Consider the following 19,873-nt stretch of genomic DNA (forward strand, 5'->3'; position numbering starts at 1 on the left):
GATTGGTCGGTTTGCATTACTGTATTGGATTTTTAAACCACTATGTATAAAAATTGACCTATAATTTCCCAGAGATGTTTTCTTAATCTGTCTTAAACCAAAACTTTGCATTAGTTTTAATAAAATCCTGCAGCCATCTTAGATTCTACACAGTGATCTCTATTTATACAAAACATCCTTCTTTTTCATTTGATTTTTTTTTTTTTATTGATCCATTACATTGATTGATCCACACTTATTGCATCTTTCCATATTTTTGATAGGAGCTCTTAAATGTACCTGTATTCTTCTAACTTGTGTACATTTCTGAAATAAGGCAATTTACTTTGCCTTATATATAAGCAACATTAAGATCTTTTTGTTTTAGAAAGACCTTAAAAAGGGCTTTGCCACTCCAACCCCCATGTTCCACTGTTCTTTGGATGCCTTCCATGTCCAACACACCTGAATCAAATGAATGGTTAATAACCAGGCCTTTGTAAAACTTGTCGACGTGCCAAGTAGGTAATTCAGCCCATTGATTCAGATGTGTTGGAGCAGAGATGCATTTAAAAGTTGCAGGGCAGTGGCACTCCAGGACTGGAGTTGCAGAATCACCTTTAGGTGTAATTTTCTTATATCTAGCTGCTAATGATATCTATATTTTCTCAATAACCTTAAGTTAAATATACATATTTCCCCCTTCAACAAATTATCTATTTTATTTTTTATTTTGTGACTAACTGGGTGGAGAAAGAATAGGACAGAAAAATGCAGAAATAACTTCATAATCCTGAACATCCTTGAATCTCTGGGCTTCATTCTTTGATTACAAGACAACACATTTTACATGTAGAAAGACAAAGTGTTAGAGAACATGTGAACCCTCAGCACCCTCATGTGTCGGTCACCAAACTACACTACAAACTAGAAATAGGTAGGTAACTCACACACACATTCATTAATATCCGTTTAAGAAATTCGAAACAGGTTTATTTACAAACACTCAATATAAAGAATGATCAAGAGTTAAGTAGTACCATAGACCAACATATACCTCCTACCGAAACATAACCTTTTTTTCCAGTCTTGAGTCATTCATGATTGTTATCAGACTTGTTCTGGTGTCTATATTTGATGAATTTCATCACTATCTGTGGGCAGTAAGTACATAAAGAGCCTATAAAAATTATAAACATGTTGAAACTTAAAATAAACTAAGTTTTAGCTAAGCACAAATAGAGAAGCAAAAATAATAATTTACATTTGTCTAATCTTCAAAAAGTACAAAAAATCCAGTGTAAATCAGCATAGCTTTCCAGTAGTGAAATGTGTGATTCTTTTTTTTTTTTTTTTTTTACAAATGCAATCAAATCTATATAGTTGAAAGTAAGATAAAGCAACATTAAATTAAATAGTTTTGTTCTACAACAAACAAGGGCAGCAACCGTCATCATTCTTGCAGCACTAATCAGTTATTACTATATTCTACAGCCGACTTGGTCTTTCTGTGTTTCCTGTCTTCACCTCCAATGCACTGTGAAAAGGCTTAAGTGTAAACATATTCCAGTGATCGTTAAAGCAGGCACACACAAAGCCAAGTATAGAGTAAATTCATGCAGAGCATTTTATGGCAATGGATGCAACTTACAGAGAACAATTTTAGCAGAACATGAGCTAGAAAGGGCACATATGTTTTTTTTTTTTTTTTTTTTTTTTTTACAGCAAGCCTTACATTTCCTTTCATTCAAGAGCCAAACCAACATTTCATTCCACTGTAAGGTATTTGTACATAAGCTTGGGTGCGTTGCACATTGTCCAGAGGGATTTCATATTCTATAAGGCAAAAATGGCTTAAGACAAGATCGACAGCTGGGTTGTTTTGTAGCAGCATGCTGCTCGGTTTTGTAAAAGTTCTTGCCCCAAACCAAAAATAATTAAACACATTGGTGTCTCATCTTAAATATTGGGGTTGGGGGATGTTTTATTTTTTGTTTTGTTTTGTTGAGAGAGCAATCAGGCCAGGGAAACAGGCCTTTTCATCTGAGTCTGAAAGTACTCACACAGCTGAATAGGAAAGAGATTACAAAAGTAGACAAGAAGATGTTACTGCTGCATCATCTAATATAGGCTTGTTTGACACAAACATTGAGCTGCAACACCCACGGACTGTCCAAGAGAAAGTTAAAAGACGGGGCATGAAGCCACTCCCACTGGAGCCCCGTTTCAGCTGAAACACTCGTGCAGCCCAGTAGAAAACAACACCTCTGTACAGCAGGGCCACGTCAAAAACGTCACAGAAACAACACTATTATGAAGATCACTTTTTATATTGAACATGAGCATCCTATGGACAGCGACTCGGAGATCGCCACAGTGACATGACAGCTGTGGAGGCTCTTTAAAAAGAGAAACGTGTTCTAGCGAGCAATCTTCACCATACTGTTGAACTAATCAGAGCAAATAAGTGTGCACTCCAATTGCCAAGTGCATAATTCTAACAAAAAACAAAACACATTTATTTAAAAACCAGAAAGAAAGAGAAAAGATAGATCATGTGCAGCGCCCGGTATGTACATGGATGATCCCACGCGTGTGCATGTGGATGAAGTTAAAAATTTCATGAGGCATAGCGTGGAAGCCTGGCCGTGGCTTCACATTGTCGTAGTAGTGGTGAGTAATAAAGATGCCGGCTGGGTTCATGGGAAACGCCCAGAAACCGTAGAGGTGCACCTCCTCGCAGAGCTCCATGGCGGCCGTCACGAGCATCAGGCCGCTGCTCAGGCGCTTGGCCCGGACGCCCTGCACCGCCCAGAAATGCTGCACGCTCAGGAGATACTGCGGGTGGAAGAAGAACACGCCTCTCTGGGAGTCGAAATCGTCCAGCATGTACTTAACTCGGAAAGACACGTCAGTGTTGCGGGTGTTGTAAAAGGCAGGTAGCACCACTGATGAGTTCTCGTAGTTCTGGAGGACTTCGTAAAATGGCCGCCGCCATTTCTCCAGCTTCTGAAATCTGGACAGGACATAAAACAGAAAAATGGATGTTAAGAAGATAAACAATGCACTGCAAAGGTGTTTTCAGACAATTTGAACTTTTTCTCATTTTGTTAAGCGAGAACAACAAACTTTCATATATTTTCTTAGGTTTTTATGCGAACAACCAACACAGTGTAGAAAATAATTAGGAAGCAATAATGTGCTCAGTAGAGGTCTCAAGGGTCAGTGTCCTGCAACGTATCAGCACAGCTGGCTCCAATATTAGCCCATGCTAGTGAGGCAGCCATTTAATTCAAACGTGTAGGACAACAGGCATATCTAAAAGCTGCAGGACTGCAGCTTAGCACCACGGGTCTAAAGTAACCAGGAGGCTCTTAGCATTTACATGATCAATATTATCTTTGTAGTGCTAAAAAAAACAAACATAATTGTATGTTTCCCTTTCCATTGATAAGTAAAGTTTGAATCAATGCAGTGTTCAGATTTACAATTCAAATTCTGTTCCCAATATAAATACATTGACATTGGTGGTTGTAAAACAAAACAAAACAACAACAAAAAATCTTCAGCGTTTTAAATTCTTTTGATAGGATCTGTAAAGTCTTCCATATTCACAGTACCTTTCTGTAATAATACTTGGATTTATGGTCACCAGGTCTGTCTTGGTGCCCACATCTGCTGAGTATTTCTCATTGATGGGCGGTACATTGCATCTGCAAGAGACGGAAGGAAAATAAAGAACGTCCTTATTTTTTACTTTGAATTCATAAGAGGTGTACAGTACTGATGTTTCCTGCTGTTTTCCTTTCTCTGAAACTGAAATTTTAGGATGAGAAATTCAAATCAAAATATATAATTTTCACTCTGATAGTGTCTTGTTCTGATGTCCAGTCAAGTTCAAATGGTGTAATAAACTAATAGAGAAGGTAAACAGGTTTAAACTCATGAAAATAATATATGTATTATATTATATTTATGTTTTTTACAACATACCCACGGTAAAAATGACAAGATGACTAAATAGATTAAGTTAGAGCTTTTATTTGTATTTTTTTTCATATGAAAACAAGGATTGATTGAAAGGATACTAACCTGTAAAACAATTTATTTCAATTTCTCCAGAAACATTTCTAGCAAAACATAATTTAATCTGTCGAAAATAACGAAAGACCAAAACATAATTTCCTGCATACCTGAAAACAAAATCGGCTGAATCGATTTCCTTTCCGCATTTGCTGTTCTTGATGATGCCACCATTTCCAATGACAGCACATTTTTTGAACTGGGATTTGGAAAATGGCATATCCTAGATTTCAGAAAATCACAATATAAGAGCTTCATAAATAGTAATAATAATAATAGAAAAAAGATCTCATATGGTACAAAAAACTACTAGACCGGCAGCTGAGAAGAAGACAACAGAAATAAAGATGCCAAAACACATGAAGAGAAAATGAACTCACATCTGGGAACATCTTGAAAATCTCGGTGGTAATAGGGATGATGCCACTGGTGTCCACCTCGTACCTCAGCTTGGAGCCTGAAGGAGTGTTTCTCTTGGTGGTGAACAAAAAGGATGGAGCATTACAGCAGCGGGACAGAGACATCCTTAGGATGGAAAAACATGAAATCAATAAAGATACATCAGCTATGATGACTGTGCTTTATCTTTCCATGCACATTGTTGCATTTAAAAAGGCTTTATGCAGGATGCCAAGTGAAGAAATAAAAAGTGCTTTGACTATTTTTCAATAAGAAATTAAGTTATTTGGCACAATATTTTCTTTAACCATGTATCTTCTTGCAGATTTCAAAATAAAACCACAATGATGGAATGAAGGTATAAAAGTAGAATAATGTGTGTTTTATTAGCTTTTTTTTCTACAATTTCCTCGTTCAGAGCTCAGAAGTGCCTGAATATTTTTCTCTGATCTTATTTTGAGGTAATAGTAGAAAGTGTTTAAAAGCATTTTCAAGTTAAAATCAGAAAATAAAAACAACCCATTTTGTGCTGAACAAAATCCCAAAATGCTCAAATCAAAGGTTGATTTTCATAATGCAGCTCTTGCATTGAAATGAATGGCGCTTACTTAAAGTTGCTGGTCTCCTCTTTGTTTTGCTCCCACTTGCAGATTTGTAGGTTTCGCCATCTTTCAAACAGCTCTGAGGTTTTAACCCTGGAAGACAAAAGTCACAGATTTAGGAGCAGTTTGCTTATATTCAACAGGTAAGCATGTGACAATACACAAACGAGAAAAACAAAACTGCACTGGTAATTTGCTGCTGACAAAGCCATTTCAGTCAAGTTTCTTTGTTGGTTTTTCTTTATTTTATTTTCTTTGTTTTTTTTGGGGGGGGGTGTGTGGGGGGTTGTGATTATTGAAGAATCTGATTCATGTCATCAGAAGAATAAAAGCAAGGAAGCTGAAAAAACCTTTAGTCAGAATAAATATGGCAAAAAAAAATTTAACAGCCTGGATTCTGTGCATAAAAGGTCAGTGGATGATAATCTTGTTCATTTCAGAGAGAAGAAACTGCTGAGATTGCTATTGGCACGTCAGGCTCATTAAGATGTGCAATGAAGCTGAATGAGCAAATAAACAAATGCATTATGTAAATGTTATTTATAACATCCTGGGAGCAGGGGTGACCTAGTCTGGTTCTTGAGAGCTACCATATGACAACTTTTAGATGCATGCTTTTTCCAATACACCAGAATCAAATGACTGGCTCATGGCGTATAAAATATTAATTTAGAGACAACTTCACAGTTTCACAGAAGTAATTCTGAAGGCTCAGCACAATGCTATCAGTCATTCATAAGTTGGGACACAATTATGTTTTTCATTCACTGTCTTAACAGACATCTTTTAATCCATTCCTTTCCTCAGCATGGGGATCAAACTAAGACTTTTGTTGCATTTAAAGACAAACAATCAGTTTTATCTCTCAGACCAAGCACATTTAAAGTACAATCCCCATTATTTACACTCCTGGTCATATTTGTACAAAAGCCTGACATAACAGTGGGTTTTATTACATTTTGCCTCTCTTCAGAGGGTTAAAAAGGCAAACATATCATAAGGCAGATATGTATTGATCTTAAATAGTTAGGAAGGAGCCACACGCTTGATAGAGCTGAATTCTACAGTCAAACCAAGGCCAGTCACTGTAAACAGATGAATGACAATAGTCCTGTGGGAACATCGGCGTCGTCATGAACAGTCACTCACATCGTCAGGACTTTGACGTCCATAATCTCCTGTCTGAGCTCCCTGCAAGCCGTGGAGTTGAATTCAAAAGAGCCGTCATAATTTTCCAGATACCTGGAGGGATAAACACAGTCATCCTCTGCCTGCAGCAGCTGACACACAAGATAATCAACAGATTGACAACAAACTGTTTTAGTTAACTGTAATGTGCACAAATGAGCAGTAAAATAAACACTCTATAACTTGCCAGGGTATGTCTATGGTTTGAGTTTATGAAATATAAGAGTACAGGTAGCACTTTTGGATGAAATAATGAGAGAAGTGATGCAACTGATTTTTTGGCATCACAAACAGGACAGTAGTGTTCTGGTTAATGGACACTTGCACCAGATTCTGTAACATCTTAGACTAAACCAATGCGATACGAAATATTGAACCTCTTATATTTTCACATGTCAAACTAAGTATAATGACACTTGCACAACTTTAAAGTGGTATTTTGGTATTCTAATGTGTTTTTTTCTCATATAAAAGAACATTTGAAAAGAAAAAGGGGTTGATTCAAGCTTATTAGGTTAAAATGGGGAAATGGTTACAGTGTAATGTCTGGTGAATATGAGAATGAGTGTGTTTTTTTTATCACAATACACAGTAACTAACACTGAAAATAAGAGGGAATTTTAACTATAATTCATGATTTTGCACCACTGGAGACACAGACACATAAACAACTGGTCATGCAAACAATGGATCATAATATGACACACTATAAGCTGGTAAATTACTTAAGAAATACATAAATCACTGCACTGAGATGGTTACAATAACCAGAACATTTGCAACAAAAAAAATTGTCATCCTTTTTATGCATTAAAAATCTGAATATATTAGCTCAGTTGTGGACTTCCTACTGATTTGATGAAAAATCAACAGGTATTTATTAATATGTGATCAGCAGAAGTCAGCCTGAAATTATATGACTGTGTCTAGAATCAGAGAGGGAGAACAGGAGGAGGTCTGAACCATCTGTAATGTAATGTTTAATGTACTTTTGGCATCTTTATCTAATAGAAATTTGTCCCAAAAAAGAAAAACAATTCTAAACTGCAGCTTGCTAAAATCTCTAAGGTAAGTTACATGTCGAGCAGTTATTTCAGCTTGTAATTATTTTCCTACATGTATAACCTCTACTCTTAAATCAGCTTGAATATTCATTATCTTTACAATCTGACAGTGTTACAGATTTTTTTCGTCCTACAATTTTGAATGACTTTATTGTGCCTACTTTTAACATCTGTACAATTTCACAATTTTTCCACAATGAATATTTTTGTCTAAAATACGCTAGAAATAAGAACACATCTAAATATACATATATTTTTTGTATAAATACAAATGAAAGTATCCATGTCCACTGCATACAAATTGCATACTGGCTTGGTCTTGTCATTATAGGCTCTATGTGGTGAAACTACATGCACATGTTGTCTTTTACTGTTTTTGCTTTTTTTACTCAGTAAATCTGTAACACCCGCAATAAAGCCACCAGTGGAGGAGAGGCGCTCTCTTCCAAAGCTATCAAAAAGGTGTGAAAGTTCATGGCTTTTAAAACCCCAAAATGTTTTTGCATAACATAATGGAACTTTCCAAGGGTGTTGATGTGCATGCAGAAGTAAGTGTCTGTATTTTTTTAATGCAAGCCTGGACACAGAGACCCAGAGCTTTTACGAATGGTACTATATGGAATGTCAGTGATGTCAAAATTTGTGGTTGTGGCTTTAGATTATGAGCTCAGTGCAAAATGCACTCTGTGATAGAAAGCTCTCCATGTAGACTTGTATGTGAATTCAAAACAGTTCCAATAAATTAAAAGGCTGCACTGATATTAAACAGAGACATAGATATAATCTAAAGGCAGAGAAAAAAAAATATGTCCAGGCTTGCATCACTGTCTTGCCAATGGTTATTAATCATGAACCATAAATAAAAGGTTAGTAAAAGATTTGAATAATTTCAAAGGAAATGTTCCCTTCATAAGTCAATGCACAGAAGGCATTTTACAATGATCAATTAATTTATGTTGTTCCGACATGCAAAGCAGTTGAGGATAGGCGGGATTTAGCAGCAACAAGGTCAGTTTGGTCAAATAAATATTAAATGGGACATTGGATTTTGAAAGATGGAAAAGTAAAACATATTACCTGTGCCTTTGGAAGTAAATGAGCTGAGCGATTTCAAGAATATGAAACAAACAAACAAACAAAAAAGTACAACGAGCAATACAACAAAAGTGATGCATAAAAGGAACAAGATGCTGGGATGGAATTGAACAAAAAGGGAGTGATAAAACTGGTTGTCTACATCCTCCTGATGATGTAGTGTATTTCTGAGGTTATTCACGGTTTGAATAACAGACCTGACATAATAAACTCAGCTATCAATTTCTTTTGGTTGTTTTTGTTTTAGCTAAGATGATGAAACCTTTGCAAGTGTGCTCCGTTCATGTCTGAAAGCAAGACATCAAGTAATTAACTCGACGAGATGAATTTCATCTCGTAAGGCATCTAGGATTGACCAATCCAGCATTTTACCTCAGATATTGACAACAGTTATGAAGACTTGGAGATTTGAAAGGGTTTAGGGTGGGGGGGGGGGATTCCTGTCTTCTTGTAACAGCAGGAAAGTATAATAGGAGGGAGTAAGTCCATGTCGCAGAGAGAGACAATGCAGATGTGAGAAGGGGAGATAGAAGGAGCAGAGTGTCCACACTATGTTACATGGCATACACACAGAAAGCTGTGCAGAAACACATGACACACAGGAGGGGGCATTTGGAGATGGGTGCTGGATGGGGACACAAAGGGACAAGGAGAAGCCAGAACATCAACAAGAGACGGTGGCTCAACCAGCGTCGGAGGGTGGAAGGAGGCTTGGGGGAGAGAGGGGAGGTGGGTGGTCGACGGGGTTAGACAGCATGCAAGAGCAAATCTTAAGTGCAACCAGCACTGAAAAATATGAGTTTGTACCCTTCAAACTAATGAAAAAGAAAGAAGCATTCTTGGGTTTCTGTGAAAAAGACTAGAAAATGCCTTCAGACAGGCCTACCTTTGAGAGCGTTTTTTTTTTCTTCTTAATATCAGCTAGGCAGGGTGTGACTATTACGGAGATCTGTGAATCAGGCTGAATATTCTGACGGAAACATCTGTCAACATGCAGACAGGTCAAGTTAGAGTTAAATGTTGTCCTGAACCATCACCACCCCCTGCCAACTTCCTCAACCTGAAGAAGTGGACTGGTCTCTGAGGAGACCAGTCCACACATGCTGGCCTGGGTCGTATATAATCAGTTCTATCTTTCTTTCTTGTTCTCACACACACATACTCATTCTTTTTTTTTTTTTCAAATAGAGATGTTGTGAGGTTAGTCAGGATGGAAAGGTACCTTTTCCTTCCATTTCTGGCAGGCTTCAGAGATCCGTCATCGAAGAAATTAACGGGGCCGGTCCAATTTCCGGTCTCGTCCCCTTTGACTCGGCTAAACTGTTGTGCACTAGTAAAAAAATCAGTCAGTTTATTTGGTACTTATTTGGTCCTTGTTCTGTGCATACATACATACAAAAACACACGCACACATACATGCACACACACACACACACAACCAAGACCATGTATCCACTCATGCATCTTAAAACTGAACATTCACACCCTCAGTCATGCACAGGTTTAAAAAAAACAGAGTATGACATCAAACATGGTTTAAAATGATGTTTTTTGCTGACGACACCATGATTTGAGTCGTTAATTCATGCTCTGCTGGGCTCTTTCCCTAAATCTGAGTGTGACTTAGACATTTTACTGTTCAACGTGGACTTGATGTACTAACAGCAATTTATTTTAAAGCGAGAAACTATAATCAGAGTCAAGTTACTGCAAAAGTCAATTTGCATCTGAGGGACTGATGCCAACAGATTTGCCAAGTCTTCTCTGGCCAATTTAAAGCCAACATAAAGATGCCAATTTAGACCACTTTCACAGCCTGTTACTTGTAAAGAGGATTTAAAGAGAACATCAGTTTAACTATTGGTGCTATATATATATGTGTATATATATATATTTTTTTTTTTTGATGACTAAAAATTTGGTTTCCAGTTTAAAAGAATTTGATTTTAGAAAGAGATTATAGTTGAAACACATCATTTTTAAACAAACACATTCCATCTCTCCAAGCACAACGGGGCGTAAAACTTTTAATATGCGACTGACAGTTATGCAAGTATACATGTGAGTCATTTCTCTGAGTGTCCCGTGGGCACTGAGCTAATTTCAGTGGGGGAGAGTGAACCCTAAGAGCCTCTCTGGATGCATTATGTGAGCGAGCGTTCATCACGGGGGACTTGTGTTAATGCCATTCTGCAGGCACTTTTAGCCTTGCTGAGTGCCTCTCCGTCCCACTCTGCGAAGCAGCGGTAGGAGTGAAGATCCTCAAATCAGAGATGTTTTTGGTGGGGGGGGGTACATGTACATAAAATGAAGCATAAGCTAATCAAAGCAGAACGATTAAGGCAACTAAAACCTGCCTACTGAACACTGATTATCTCTTAGTCTAATATCTTGAATCCAACGATGAGGAGAACTTTATTTATCCTGTTTACCACAGTGGGAGCTGGACCAGATCCCAACTAAGCAGCAACTACACCATTTATCTGCTGCCACTCACTTAATTATGTGCTCAGTTTAGACAGTAATCCAAGTGTCAAGAGACAAACAGGCACAGATCTGTCCATTTGTCCTCCTCTGATCCACCCTGAGGGCCTGCTGGCAAAGAAACTGAGATTCTGTAGAACTTTAAACTTTATTAGCAACTTCTATGAGCGTCATTAAGTGTCCCTGCTGTCCCAATAAATGAACATCTGCTAACATTGATTCAATTTCTTCCTTGCTTGTGTTTTAATTTCTTATTGTAAAGCCCCAAAAGGCACACTTCCAGTATCGTGATCATCCAGAATAAAAGTTGGGAGGGCGTTTATGTGCAGTAACTTTCAAGAGAATCGCAATCAAAAGATTAAGGATAAGTCTAGTTTCATGCAGTGGGGACTGAGGTCAACAAGAGAAAGAACAAAACGGTTCAAGTGGTTCCAAATGTTTCAAACCCCAAAAAGTAATGCAAATACCCTCTGTTTGCTCATAGTATCTCACTTTACTGCAGCTGGTCTGTCATCACCTTAACAATGAGTCAAAACAGAATGTCGAATCTTACCACAACACACATTCTGCCTAAGGCAATACATCAAAACAGAGTCAGACAAAATCTTCACACTTATTTATTTGCTGTGTGATTAAAAGATTCTCTCGCAAGAAACGGGGCCACAAATTCAGTGAATCCCTTTCTTGAAATGTAAAGATTCAATGTTTTTGTTAGCTTTGTAGCCATTGTGTCGTAGCAAAATTAGATTCCAGGTAAAAAAAATAAACAACTAAAAAAAATTGGGGTGTTGAACTAGATTTGGGTCGTTCCTTTTCAGGGTGGATAGCTTGTCCAACGAACAACTTTAAGGATTATTAAAAACAAGAAAAGGTCGCACAACTTTGAATTTACTTTAGATTGTCTCTAATTATATTAACAAGCCGTAGAAATACACTTTCGCTTATATTTGTTACATGCACCCCAACCACACACTTTTTTAAACTAAAGATATCCTACTCCAAAGCTCTTTACTGAAGTCAAATTTAAAAAAAAAAAGCTTTTTAACCGATTGTCAGACTCACATTTCAAACCACAAACTCTTCTTTCAGGCAGCGTAGACTGAATGAAATCTGACACAATAAACTCTTAAAATGGATCATCTCTAGAGGCAATCAAATCTGCTTACACCCCTCTTGTTTGGACAGTTACGAACCAGCCTCTTCCCAACCTGCGGCGTTTGCTCTAATCCCCCTGACAGAGTATTTTTAGAAGTCACCACTGTCTTCCTTTGCAGAAGTATGTCAATCATAGGGATCATAATAAACTACCTGTAGCCCTGCCGTTTTCACAGTCCATCTTTCCTCATAACCTGATGTCAGGGAATGCAGGCAGAGAGCTGATTCATGGGGACACAGCCCTGCAGAAACTACAGGGCCAGATTTACTGAGTGTAACAATGTTCATGCCTCAGCTCTGACTTTAATGGTTGACCTCGTATTAGCCCTTTGAAATCTATGGGATTGATGTGTACAAAGAGCAACAACACATCTGAGATACATTGCAGGTGCGCATTTGCTTTCTGTGACGCATGCATACATGCCCAGTTTGCAGGATTATTTGACATTCTCTTAGTTTAGGTGGAGAGGAAGCTGGGTGTGGTCAGACCCATGTGGAAGACCTCCTTGTTGTTAAGAAGGCAGCGTCTCTTTTGTCTTCCCAGCGCCGCATTTCGCACACTCATGCAAGCACACTCATTTCATCACACCCTTTCACAGTCTCTCCCCCACCGTCTCCCCACTTATGCTGACAGACTGTAGCAAAATGGCTGCCGCTGAATCCCACTGGTATCCGTTGTGAAGCTTGTTCCCGCCTCTTTCCCATATGGGCTTGGTGGAAAAAGCAAGAAGTAAAGTCAAGGGGAGATGTTAGGTGGCGGGGAGGGGAGTACAGACGGAGAGAGGTGCGTGAACGTCGGCTCTGAATTCATGGATCTCTCTTGGAAGGAGTCAGGATGCATGAATCCAAACTGAGTTTCATCAGACTGGGCCCAGCAGGGTGGCAGAGATGGAGGGGAGGAGGTTAGCTCATCCTGCGGCACATGTATGTTTTCATTGAAGGAAGCATATATGTGCTCTCTCTGCGAAAAGAAAAATATTTAGATGTCCTGTTCTTGAACTGAGAAATGGGTGTTCCTCGTGAGTTTTTTTTTTTTTTTTTTTTTGCAAATGGCATAGAGATCTAACATCCCAGCTTCTCTGCATCTGCTCGTCTCACACTGATTCTGTCAAAAAGCGTGAATCCTCCTGAGAGTTAGGGAAAGATGGCTCGTTGAATGGGCTTTGAAAGAAAAAGAAAATAAAAGGGTGCGTGAAAGAGGACTCATCACGTTATCTTGCAGAGCTGCAGCTGACACAGCTCTGCAGTGGCTGCGTGTGGACCAACGAGAAATACACATCATCTTTAACATGCTGCTGTCTGCAGCCGTCGTAGTAGCTTTCATTTTACGCTGACAGAATCGGATGCCTCTAAAAGATGTAGGCTATGACCAGTCAAGAAGGCTGAAACAAAAAAACAAAGGCTTTTGGGAAAAAAACAAACAAACAAACAAAAAAAAGAAAGGAAAAACATTACCATATGCAGCTGAAGCGCTGTTTATGGTATGATTCATGACGCTTAATTCAGAAAACACCAAAAAATAAATTCTATGCTGCTGGGAAAAAAAAAGATGGATGGTTAGTTGCTATTGTTCTGTTAGGCCATCTAATGCTTGTTTACCCCTGTTTCTCAATGTGTAGTTCAATTCAAAACACTTACATTTAGAATGAGTATTTTTTAAATATTTATTCTATCATACATTTTATGTCTATTACTAAACTATTTACTAGCGTGAAAATGACTATGAAGGCATGCTTTTTATTCTTTTAAAGCTGATTATTTTGTCCTTACATTACAAGCCAGATTCTGATTGGAGGAGGAGATCAATACTTACCTCTTGATGTAGTTTTTTCCATAAAGAATCTGTTGCAAAAGCGTGACGAGTCCAAATGCGCAAATGAATATGAAACACAGGGATCTACTGCCGAGTATGTCTTTGCCCGACGACGGGTCGGTGTATGCCATCTTTCGGCGCAGCATCCAGAGCTGACGGTGACACCCGGGTAGGTGTCTCTCTGCGCCGCATCCAGAACCAGGATCACAGGTGCCTCAGTACCCGCCGAGCCGAGCTGGACATTGTCCGCCACCTTTTCTACGCCGTTCGTCCGCCCTCAATCCAAAGCTTCATTGTTGATGGATGGAAAGCATCATCTAATTCACTAACAGAGCTGATCTTTTCTGCAACACGTCCAATTTTCCCCTCTTCTCCCACCCTCCACCCCCCAAAAATAAAAAGAAAAAAGAAAAAAAATCTGTGGTTTCACTCGTTACGCAAAGGTGGTCAGATGAAGAATCAGCGAAGGGTTCTGGAGATGCGCCTGATTCTTGATCTCATCGAGGAGCTGTCGCTCGGTCCGATGCAGACACTGCAGGCTGTGGAGAACAGCGAAGAAACCCCCCGCGAAGGGTTAAATTAGGAGGGACACGCAAAGTACGATGTGAGGCTTCATCCTCCTGTTGGCTAACACTAATCTGCTGACATAATATTGACAGGATAAATTCACATCCCTTTGTGCCTCATCTCAAATCTGTGCAAGGAGACGTGACTGCAATGAAAAGAGGAGGATGCGCCTTTTCTCAGGCAGGCTGACGGGAGCGCGCCGCGCCGCGCCGCGCCGCGCCGCGCTCCCCTCACATGGTCCTTACTCAGCCAAAGCCCAAGGTCATGGACTGCTTTTCAAGGATGCTGCGGGGCGCTCACAACTTCCCCTACTATCCAGGTCACACGAGGGTGCAGGGAATCGTGGAGAGGCTGCTCCCAAACTGTCCTGGTACGATGTGAGCTTGATTGCAAGCTAAAAGGGCTCCAGGGATGTCGCTAAAAATAACGTTTTTACAACCTCCTTTCTGGCTCACTGCCCAGGACGCTATTGTGGCAGGGGGCAGCATAAAAACAATTTATGCTGCCCCAATTACACTCTATGCAATTGCTTGCTCTCCTGTGGACTGAATGGTGTCAGGTCTGCTGGTCTTTAACTATTTTTAGACTAATTACACTTTTGCGACTGCTCAACACCCTGATATATTTGTCAAATTCAAATGAGAATCCAACATGATTACAAGATATACATCAAATCATTTTGAGTTGCCTTTTCCCCCGTGTTGTAGAATTGCTCTTTAAGTAAAGCCCAATAAATTGATTCACTGACTGGTACAATGTTTTTAGATTTGTGTCAGAATTCCTCATTGTCCTTTGGATTTTATTTGTGTTTCACTATTTTGCAAGATGTGACCACAGATGTTAATTTATTTCACAGAATGGAAATAAATTTACAGTTTTATTTGTAGTTACTGAGAGGCATGCTTTTCAAACTGTACCCAAGCATATTCAAAGCTGTCTTAAAACTGGTGAAATGTCCTTAACTGTTCTCAAAATACATTTGGAAATTTGGATTAGTATATTAAAAGATAATGATAAATTTTAATTTAAGCTAAAAAGAAGTGGACCAAGACTTGAACCTTCGGTTTTTTGTTTTGTTTTTTTTTTGGTTGGTTTTTTTTGTTGTTTTTTTACAATTCTCGTCACTTATAACAACATACTGTTCACAATGTACAAGATATGATTTACACCACTCTAAACTTTGCTTTAAAAAATTATGCTTGACCAGTTTTGAATAAGAACTTTATGGTTATAATCCAGACAAAAAAGTTCAACTAGTCAACATGATATGTCTTCTAAGTTACTTGATTTTAAGACATTTGTTCAATAAAAGAAGTTGCTGCGACGTTTGTTGGGATTTTATTTTATTTCATTATTTTTTTTCACAAAACTTTATTGTAGATACCACCAAATGGGATTTGATGTAACTTTTTCTGTGAATGTGAATTAGCAAATTTTCTGTATTTATTGGTATGTGTTTTATAGCACACATATGGATTATACAAAAAATACATACATATAAATCTTCATGGGCTCCTGAAAAAGACTTTATAACATATAAACAACTAGTCTAAACTAGTTGTTTAACTAAAACACTATTTTTCATTACTTATAGAGGATTTTTCTTGTCTCCCTCCAAGCAGCAAGACGGACTAATTTCTCTGCTACACCCGGACGTAGCACGGATGTGATTTGACGTCGTACCGGCTCCTCTTCCGGTCTCTTTTCCCACAGCCACTGGGCGAAAATGGTGAGCAGCAACGCTGACAAAGAGAAATCTTTTAACATCTGTTTAATCAAACCTTTATTTGAGACAAACTGACACTTTTATGATGGCGGATAAGTAGCAGCACCTTTTAGTTAACGTATTATTAAGACAAATCCAATCTTTTTATGAAATTACAGTGCGTTTCTGCAGCATCTGTGTAGCATTTTTCGCTAGCGTTACCGTCAAGTCTCGCACCTAAAACGATATTAAATTAAGAACAACGACGCGGAACAACTTGGTCTGCGGATTTTTATTCAGTTTAAAGAGTTTTGTTTAAATAACAAGCATGTATTAACTTGTCGCGTGGCTAATCGTGTGTGGCGACTGTTTTCTTTAACACTAGTAATTCATTGTAAGGAAATTGGATACGTCTGTTTATAGAGGAGACCATCCCTTGTTTTTATTAAAAATTAGTCATTTGAGGTTCACAGTTGAATCACAACCAACTGTGTGCGTGATAAAGTCTTGTCAATGATGTTACCAAAGAAATGTCTGAACCAATGACTTTCTGTGATTCATTTATTTGTACTGAGACAAGACATTCCTGATTTTAACGTGACTTATAAGGTTTTAAAGAATATGACTCTTAACCTCTCTGATCTCTTCGTCCTCCTCAGACCAAGGGAACATCATCATTCGGTAAGCGCCGGAACAAGACGCACACCCTGTGCCGTCGTTGTGGAGCCAAGGCCTATCATCTGCAGAAGTCTTCCTGCGGCAAGTGTGGCTACCCCCAGAAGCGCAAGAGAAAGTGTAAGTTGTATAGGAAATATTGTATGTCCCATGTTGGGGATATTTTAGCTTAAACTTCTTTTACTTAATATGCACTTCCTGTGTAGCTGGAGGATTTCTTTTCTTTTTTTTAACAAAGTAGGATCTTGTTTTGATTCTAGACAACTGGAGCGCTAAGGCTAAGAGGAGGAACACCACTGGAACCGGCCGACTGAGGCACCTGAAGGTTGTCTACCGCAGATTCAGGTGAGGAGAGCCAGTGGGGGAGAAGTGCATGTTCAATTTAGATCACGGTAAAAACAACGAGTGATTTTGTTGTGAGGAAAAAAAGTAACAAGATGTCAGATTAAAACATTAACACAGTGTGCCTAGGCAAGACGTTAAACTTCCTTTCTGTTCCTCACTTAAATTGAAGCTGAAGTAGCTTAATGAGTTTGTGGAAATGCACATAAAAAGAGGACTAATAATTTAAATTTAAAAAAAAAAGAAGTTGGCCGTGTTTTGTTATCACAAATTGTCCTGTTGGAGAAACACTGTCAAACTGAAACCAATTGCAAGCACTGGGGGTTGTTGATATTCCCTGCAGGAAATACCAGCAAGATTCCCCCCCCCGCTAACTTTTAATTCACAGAAAGGTTAAGACTTGCATTGTCAAATAGACACTGTTGCACGATATTATTCATTATAACATAAAAGTTAAACCAGAATTTAGGGAAATTAGGTAGAATTTCGAACCATATTGTTTACGTCTTTCGAGTTTGGTTTTAGTGAAAACGTTTGAAACAGAAACTTTGATATCAACAGTTTTAACTAAACAAATTTGTTTCCTTAAGGGGATGTAGGAGTTTCTCCTTGTTTACCTAGAGATGGCTCTAAACTAAATATCCGACAGGAAATGATCATACAATTAGACCGTAAGGAGAGTTTATCTATTTTATTTACTTTAGTCATAAACAGAAAACATCAGCCATTCATCTAGAAATCCCACTTCCATTTAAAGTTTGACATGCAGCATAATTTAGGATTGTGCTCTCCTCTTAACTACTGTGTTAGAAATGCTGTGTACTATTTGTGGAAATTGGAATCTGATTCTCCATTTAAGACAAAAAGATTCACTCCTGGGAAAACCTGATGCTGAACTTCATGACCTTTGATGGGGAAATAAACAGTATTTAGATAAGAAATATAATTTTTGGGGGGATTTCCTGTAGAGAATAGCAACATTTTATTTTCATATGCACAATTGTTAGTTGCTTTAAATATATATATAATATTAGTTCATTTAAAGTATTGGTAATTTATGAACTAGCCCTTTTTATTTGAAAATCTTATTTGCTGCTAATTGAACTTTTGAAGATTTAGAAAATTGACTACATATTACAGCAAAACAAAACATTTATTTCCAAACATTTAACTTCAGGAAATTGGGAGGGAAAATTTCTTCTAAGTGTAAATCATGTCAATAGTTATTCATAGTTTTATACTTTGACAAAAAATGTATTATTATTGTTTGTGCTAGGAAGTGAAGCTATTTGAATTTTCATTATTCATTAGTTAATTACCTTGAAAGGGGTGGGGCTAACCTGATAGTTTGTGACATTAGATCATGGGTTTCTCTGTTCTTCCTCAAATGTATATTAATTTATCCTAATTACGCTGCATCAGTCTTGTCACTCCTGTTTTTAAAGGAAATGGTGCCTGGCGTTTTTATTATTATTTTGAAGTAGGAATAATGGATATCTTTAATGTCCTTAATTATCAACCTTTACAAACTGACACACCTGAACGATAACCAGTATCATGGGTTTAAGTTCAGAGTTAAATGGCTTTAACTTTGTTTTTATCATTTTGCAGGAATGGTTTCCGGGAAGGCACTACTCCCAAACCCAGACGTGCTGCAGTGGCCGCCTCCAGCTCATCCTAAATGACACATTTTTTGTTTAATAAATGTGATGATAAATTGGAGTTTCAGTGTTGTGTCTTTTTCCACTTTTATCTTGGGTCAGATGGGCAGGGAGTGGATCAGTTTGAGGCCAGAACTTAGTGCTTGTTGGTAGGTGGCCCAGTGGTTTTCAGATTCTGATTTAGGCTAAGTTTATTTGGATCTGTCTCCAAAGTATTTCTCCAAGAGACTGCTGGTGGTTTTTAGAAGTATAAGAGCTCGGTAATCATTTCATAGATTACATGTGTTAGAGGGAACAGACGGACTTTAAATGTCCTAATCTTTAAATTCTGAGCATAGTGATAATTAGTCTGAAAGCAAATATAAGCCAACACCAATTTGTTTCAAAGTTGGAAATGGGATTAAACCCAAATGCTTTTCATAGGGGATGAATCTGAGGTTTGATGTTAGACTTTCCTGCCTTTCGTATAATTTTTTTTTCACAAATGTAACATGTGATACATGACTTTTTGAGACCTCCAAATGAGCAGTGTGACATTTTTTTCCCTAAGAAACCCGATGTATACAATTAGACACATGTAGTGCACTGATAATCCAACAGGGGGCAGTAACTTTCTCACCAGAGGCTTTTCCACTGATACTACCAGACTGCCATGGCAAAGGACTGGGACACATGCAGTTTCAGCAGGAAAACTGCTAATTTTAGAAGGTTAAGGTAAGAAAATAAAATTGTTTTGGGGTAAACTATCAATAGGAACACTTACTGAGTTGATGCAATGTAAAATTACTTAGTATTTTTATCATAATTATTTTGTAAAACCGTGTTGAAAAGTGATGTATCAAATTTGGTACAGTGGGTCAGTTAACTCGAAAAATCAGTCAATTCTTTTATTGTACTTCATGTATTTTACATCATGTCAAGCAATGTACAGTCTTTTTTCATATAAACTAATGACATGTTTGCATGTTAATAATTTGGTACATTTATAGTTTAAAAATATATATTCAACTTGCACCTTTTGCTTATTTTCATTGAAAACTGACCAATTCAAAGATAAAATT

General features: G+C 38.0%; 2 protein-coding genes and 1 non-coding gene across 3 annotated transcripts; 2 read left to right on the top strand and 1 right to left on the bottom strand.

The window, feature by feature from the left end:
- Positions 1-946: 946 nt before the first annotated feature.
- On the bottom strand, positions 947-14,801 carry st8sia5 (ST8 alpha-N-acetyl-neuraminide alpha-2,8-sialyltransferase 5). Its single transcript, XM_055052361.1, is given in 10 exon segments — positions 947-2,995; positions 3,600-3,692; positions 4,173-4,285; positions 4,443-4,587; positions 5,070-5,156; positions 6,213-6,305; positions 9,297-9,316; positions 9,318-9,393; positions 9,633-9,740; positions 13,863-14,801. Coding segments are annotated over 10 exon segments (1,344 nt in total). The 5' UTR covers positions 14,009-14,801; the 3' UTR covers positions 947-2,532.
- A 1,256-nt stretch (positions 14,802-16,057) lies between these two features.
- On the top strand, positions 16,058-18,873 carry rpl37 (ribosomal protein L37). Its single transcript, XM_055052363.1, has 4 exons — positions 16,058-16,158; positions 16,794-16,929; positions 17,070-17,154; positions 18,763-18,873. The coding sequence occupies exons 1-4, from the start codon at positions 16,156-16,158 to the stop codon at positions 18,830-18,832; spliced, it is 294 nt and encodes a 97-aa protein (XP_054908338.1). The 5' UTR covers positions 16,058-16,155; the 3' UTR covers positions 18,833-18,873.
- Positions 16,639-16,716, top strand: LOC129374359 (small nucleolar RNA SNORD72). Its single transcript, XR_008607492.1, has one exon. It is a non-coding gene; the product is annotated as a small nucleolar RNA SNORD72 (small nucleolar RNA).
- Positions 18,874-19,873: the final 1,000 nt, after the last annotated feature.

Source organism: Poeciliopsis prolifica, unplaced genomic scaffold (assembly GCF_027474105.1).
Source record: "Poeciliopsis prolifica strain line A6 unplaced genomic scaffold, Auburn_PproV2 SCAFFOLD035, whole genome shotgun sequence".
NCBI lineage: Eukaryota > Metazoa > Chordata > Actinopteri > Cyprinodontiformes > Poeciliidae > Poeciliopsis > Poeciliopsis prolifica.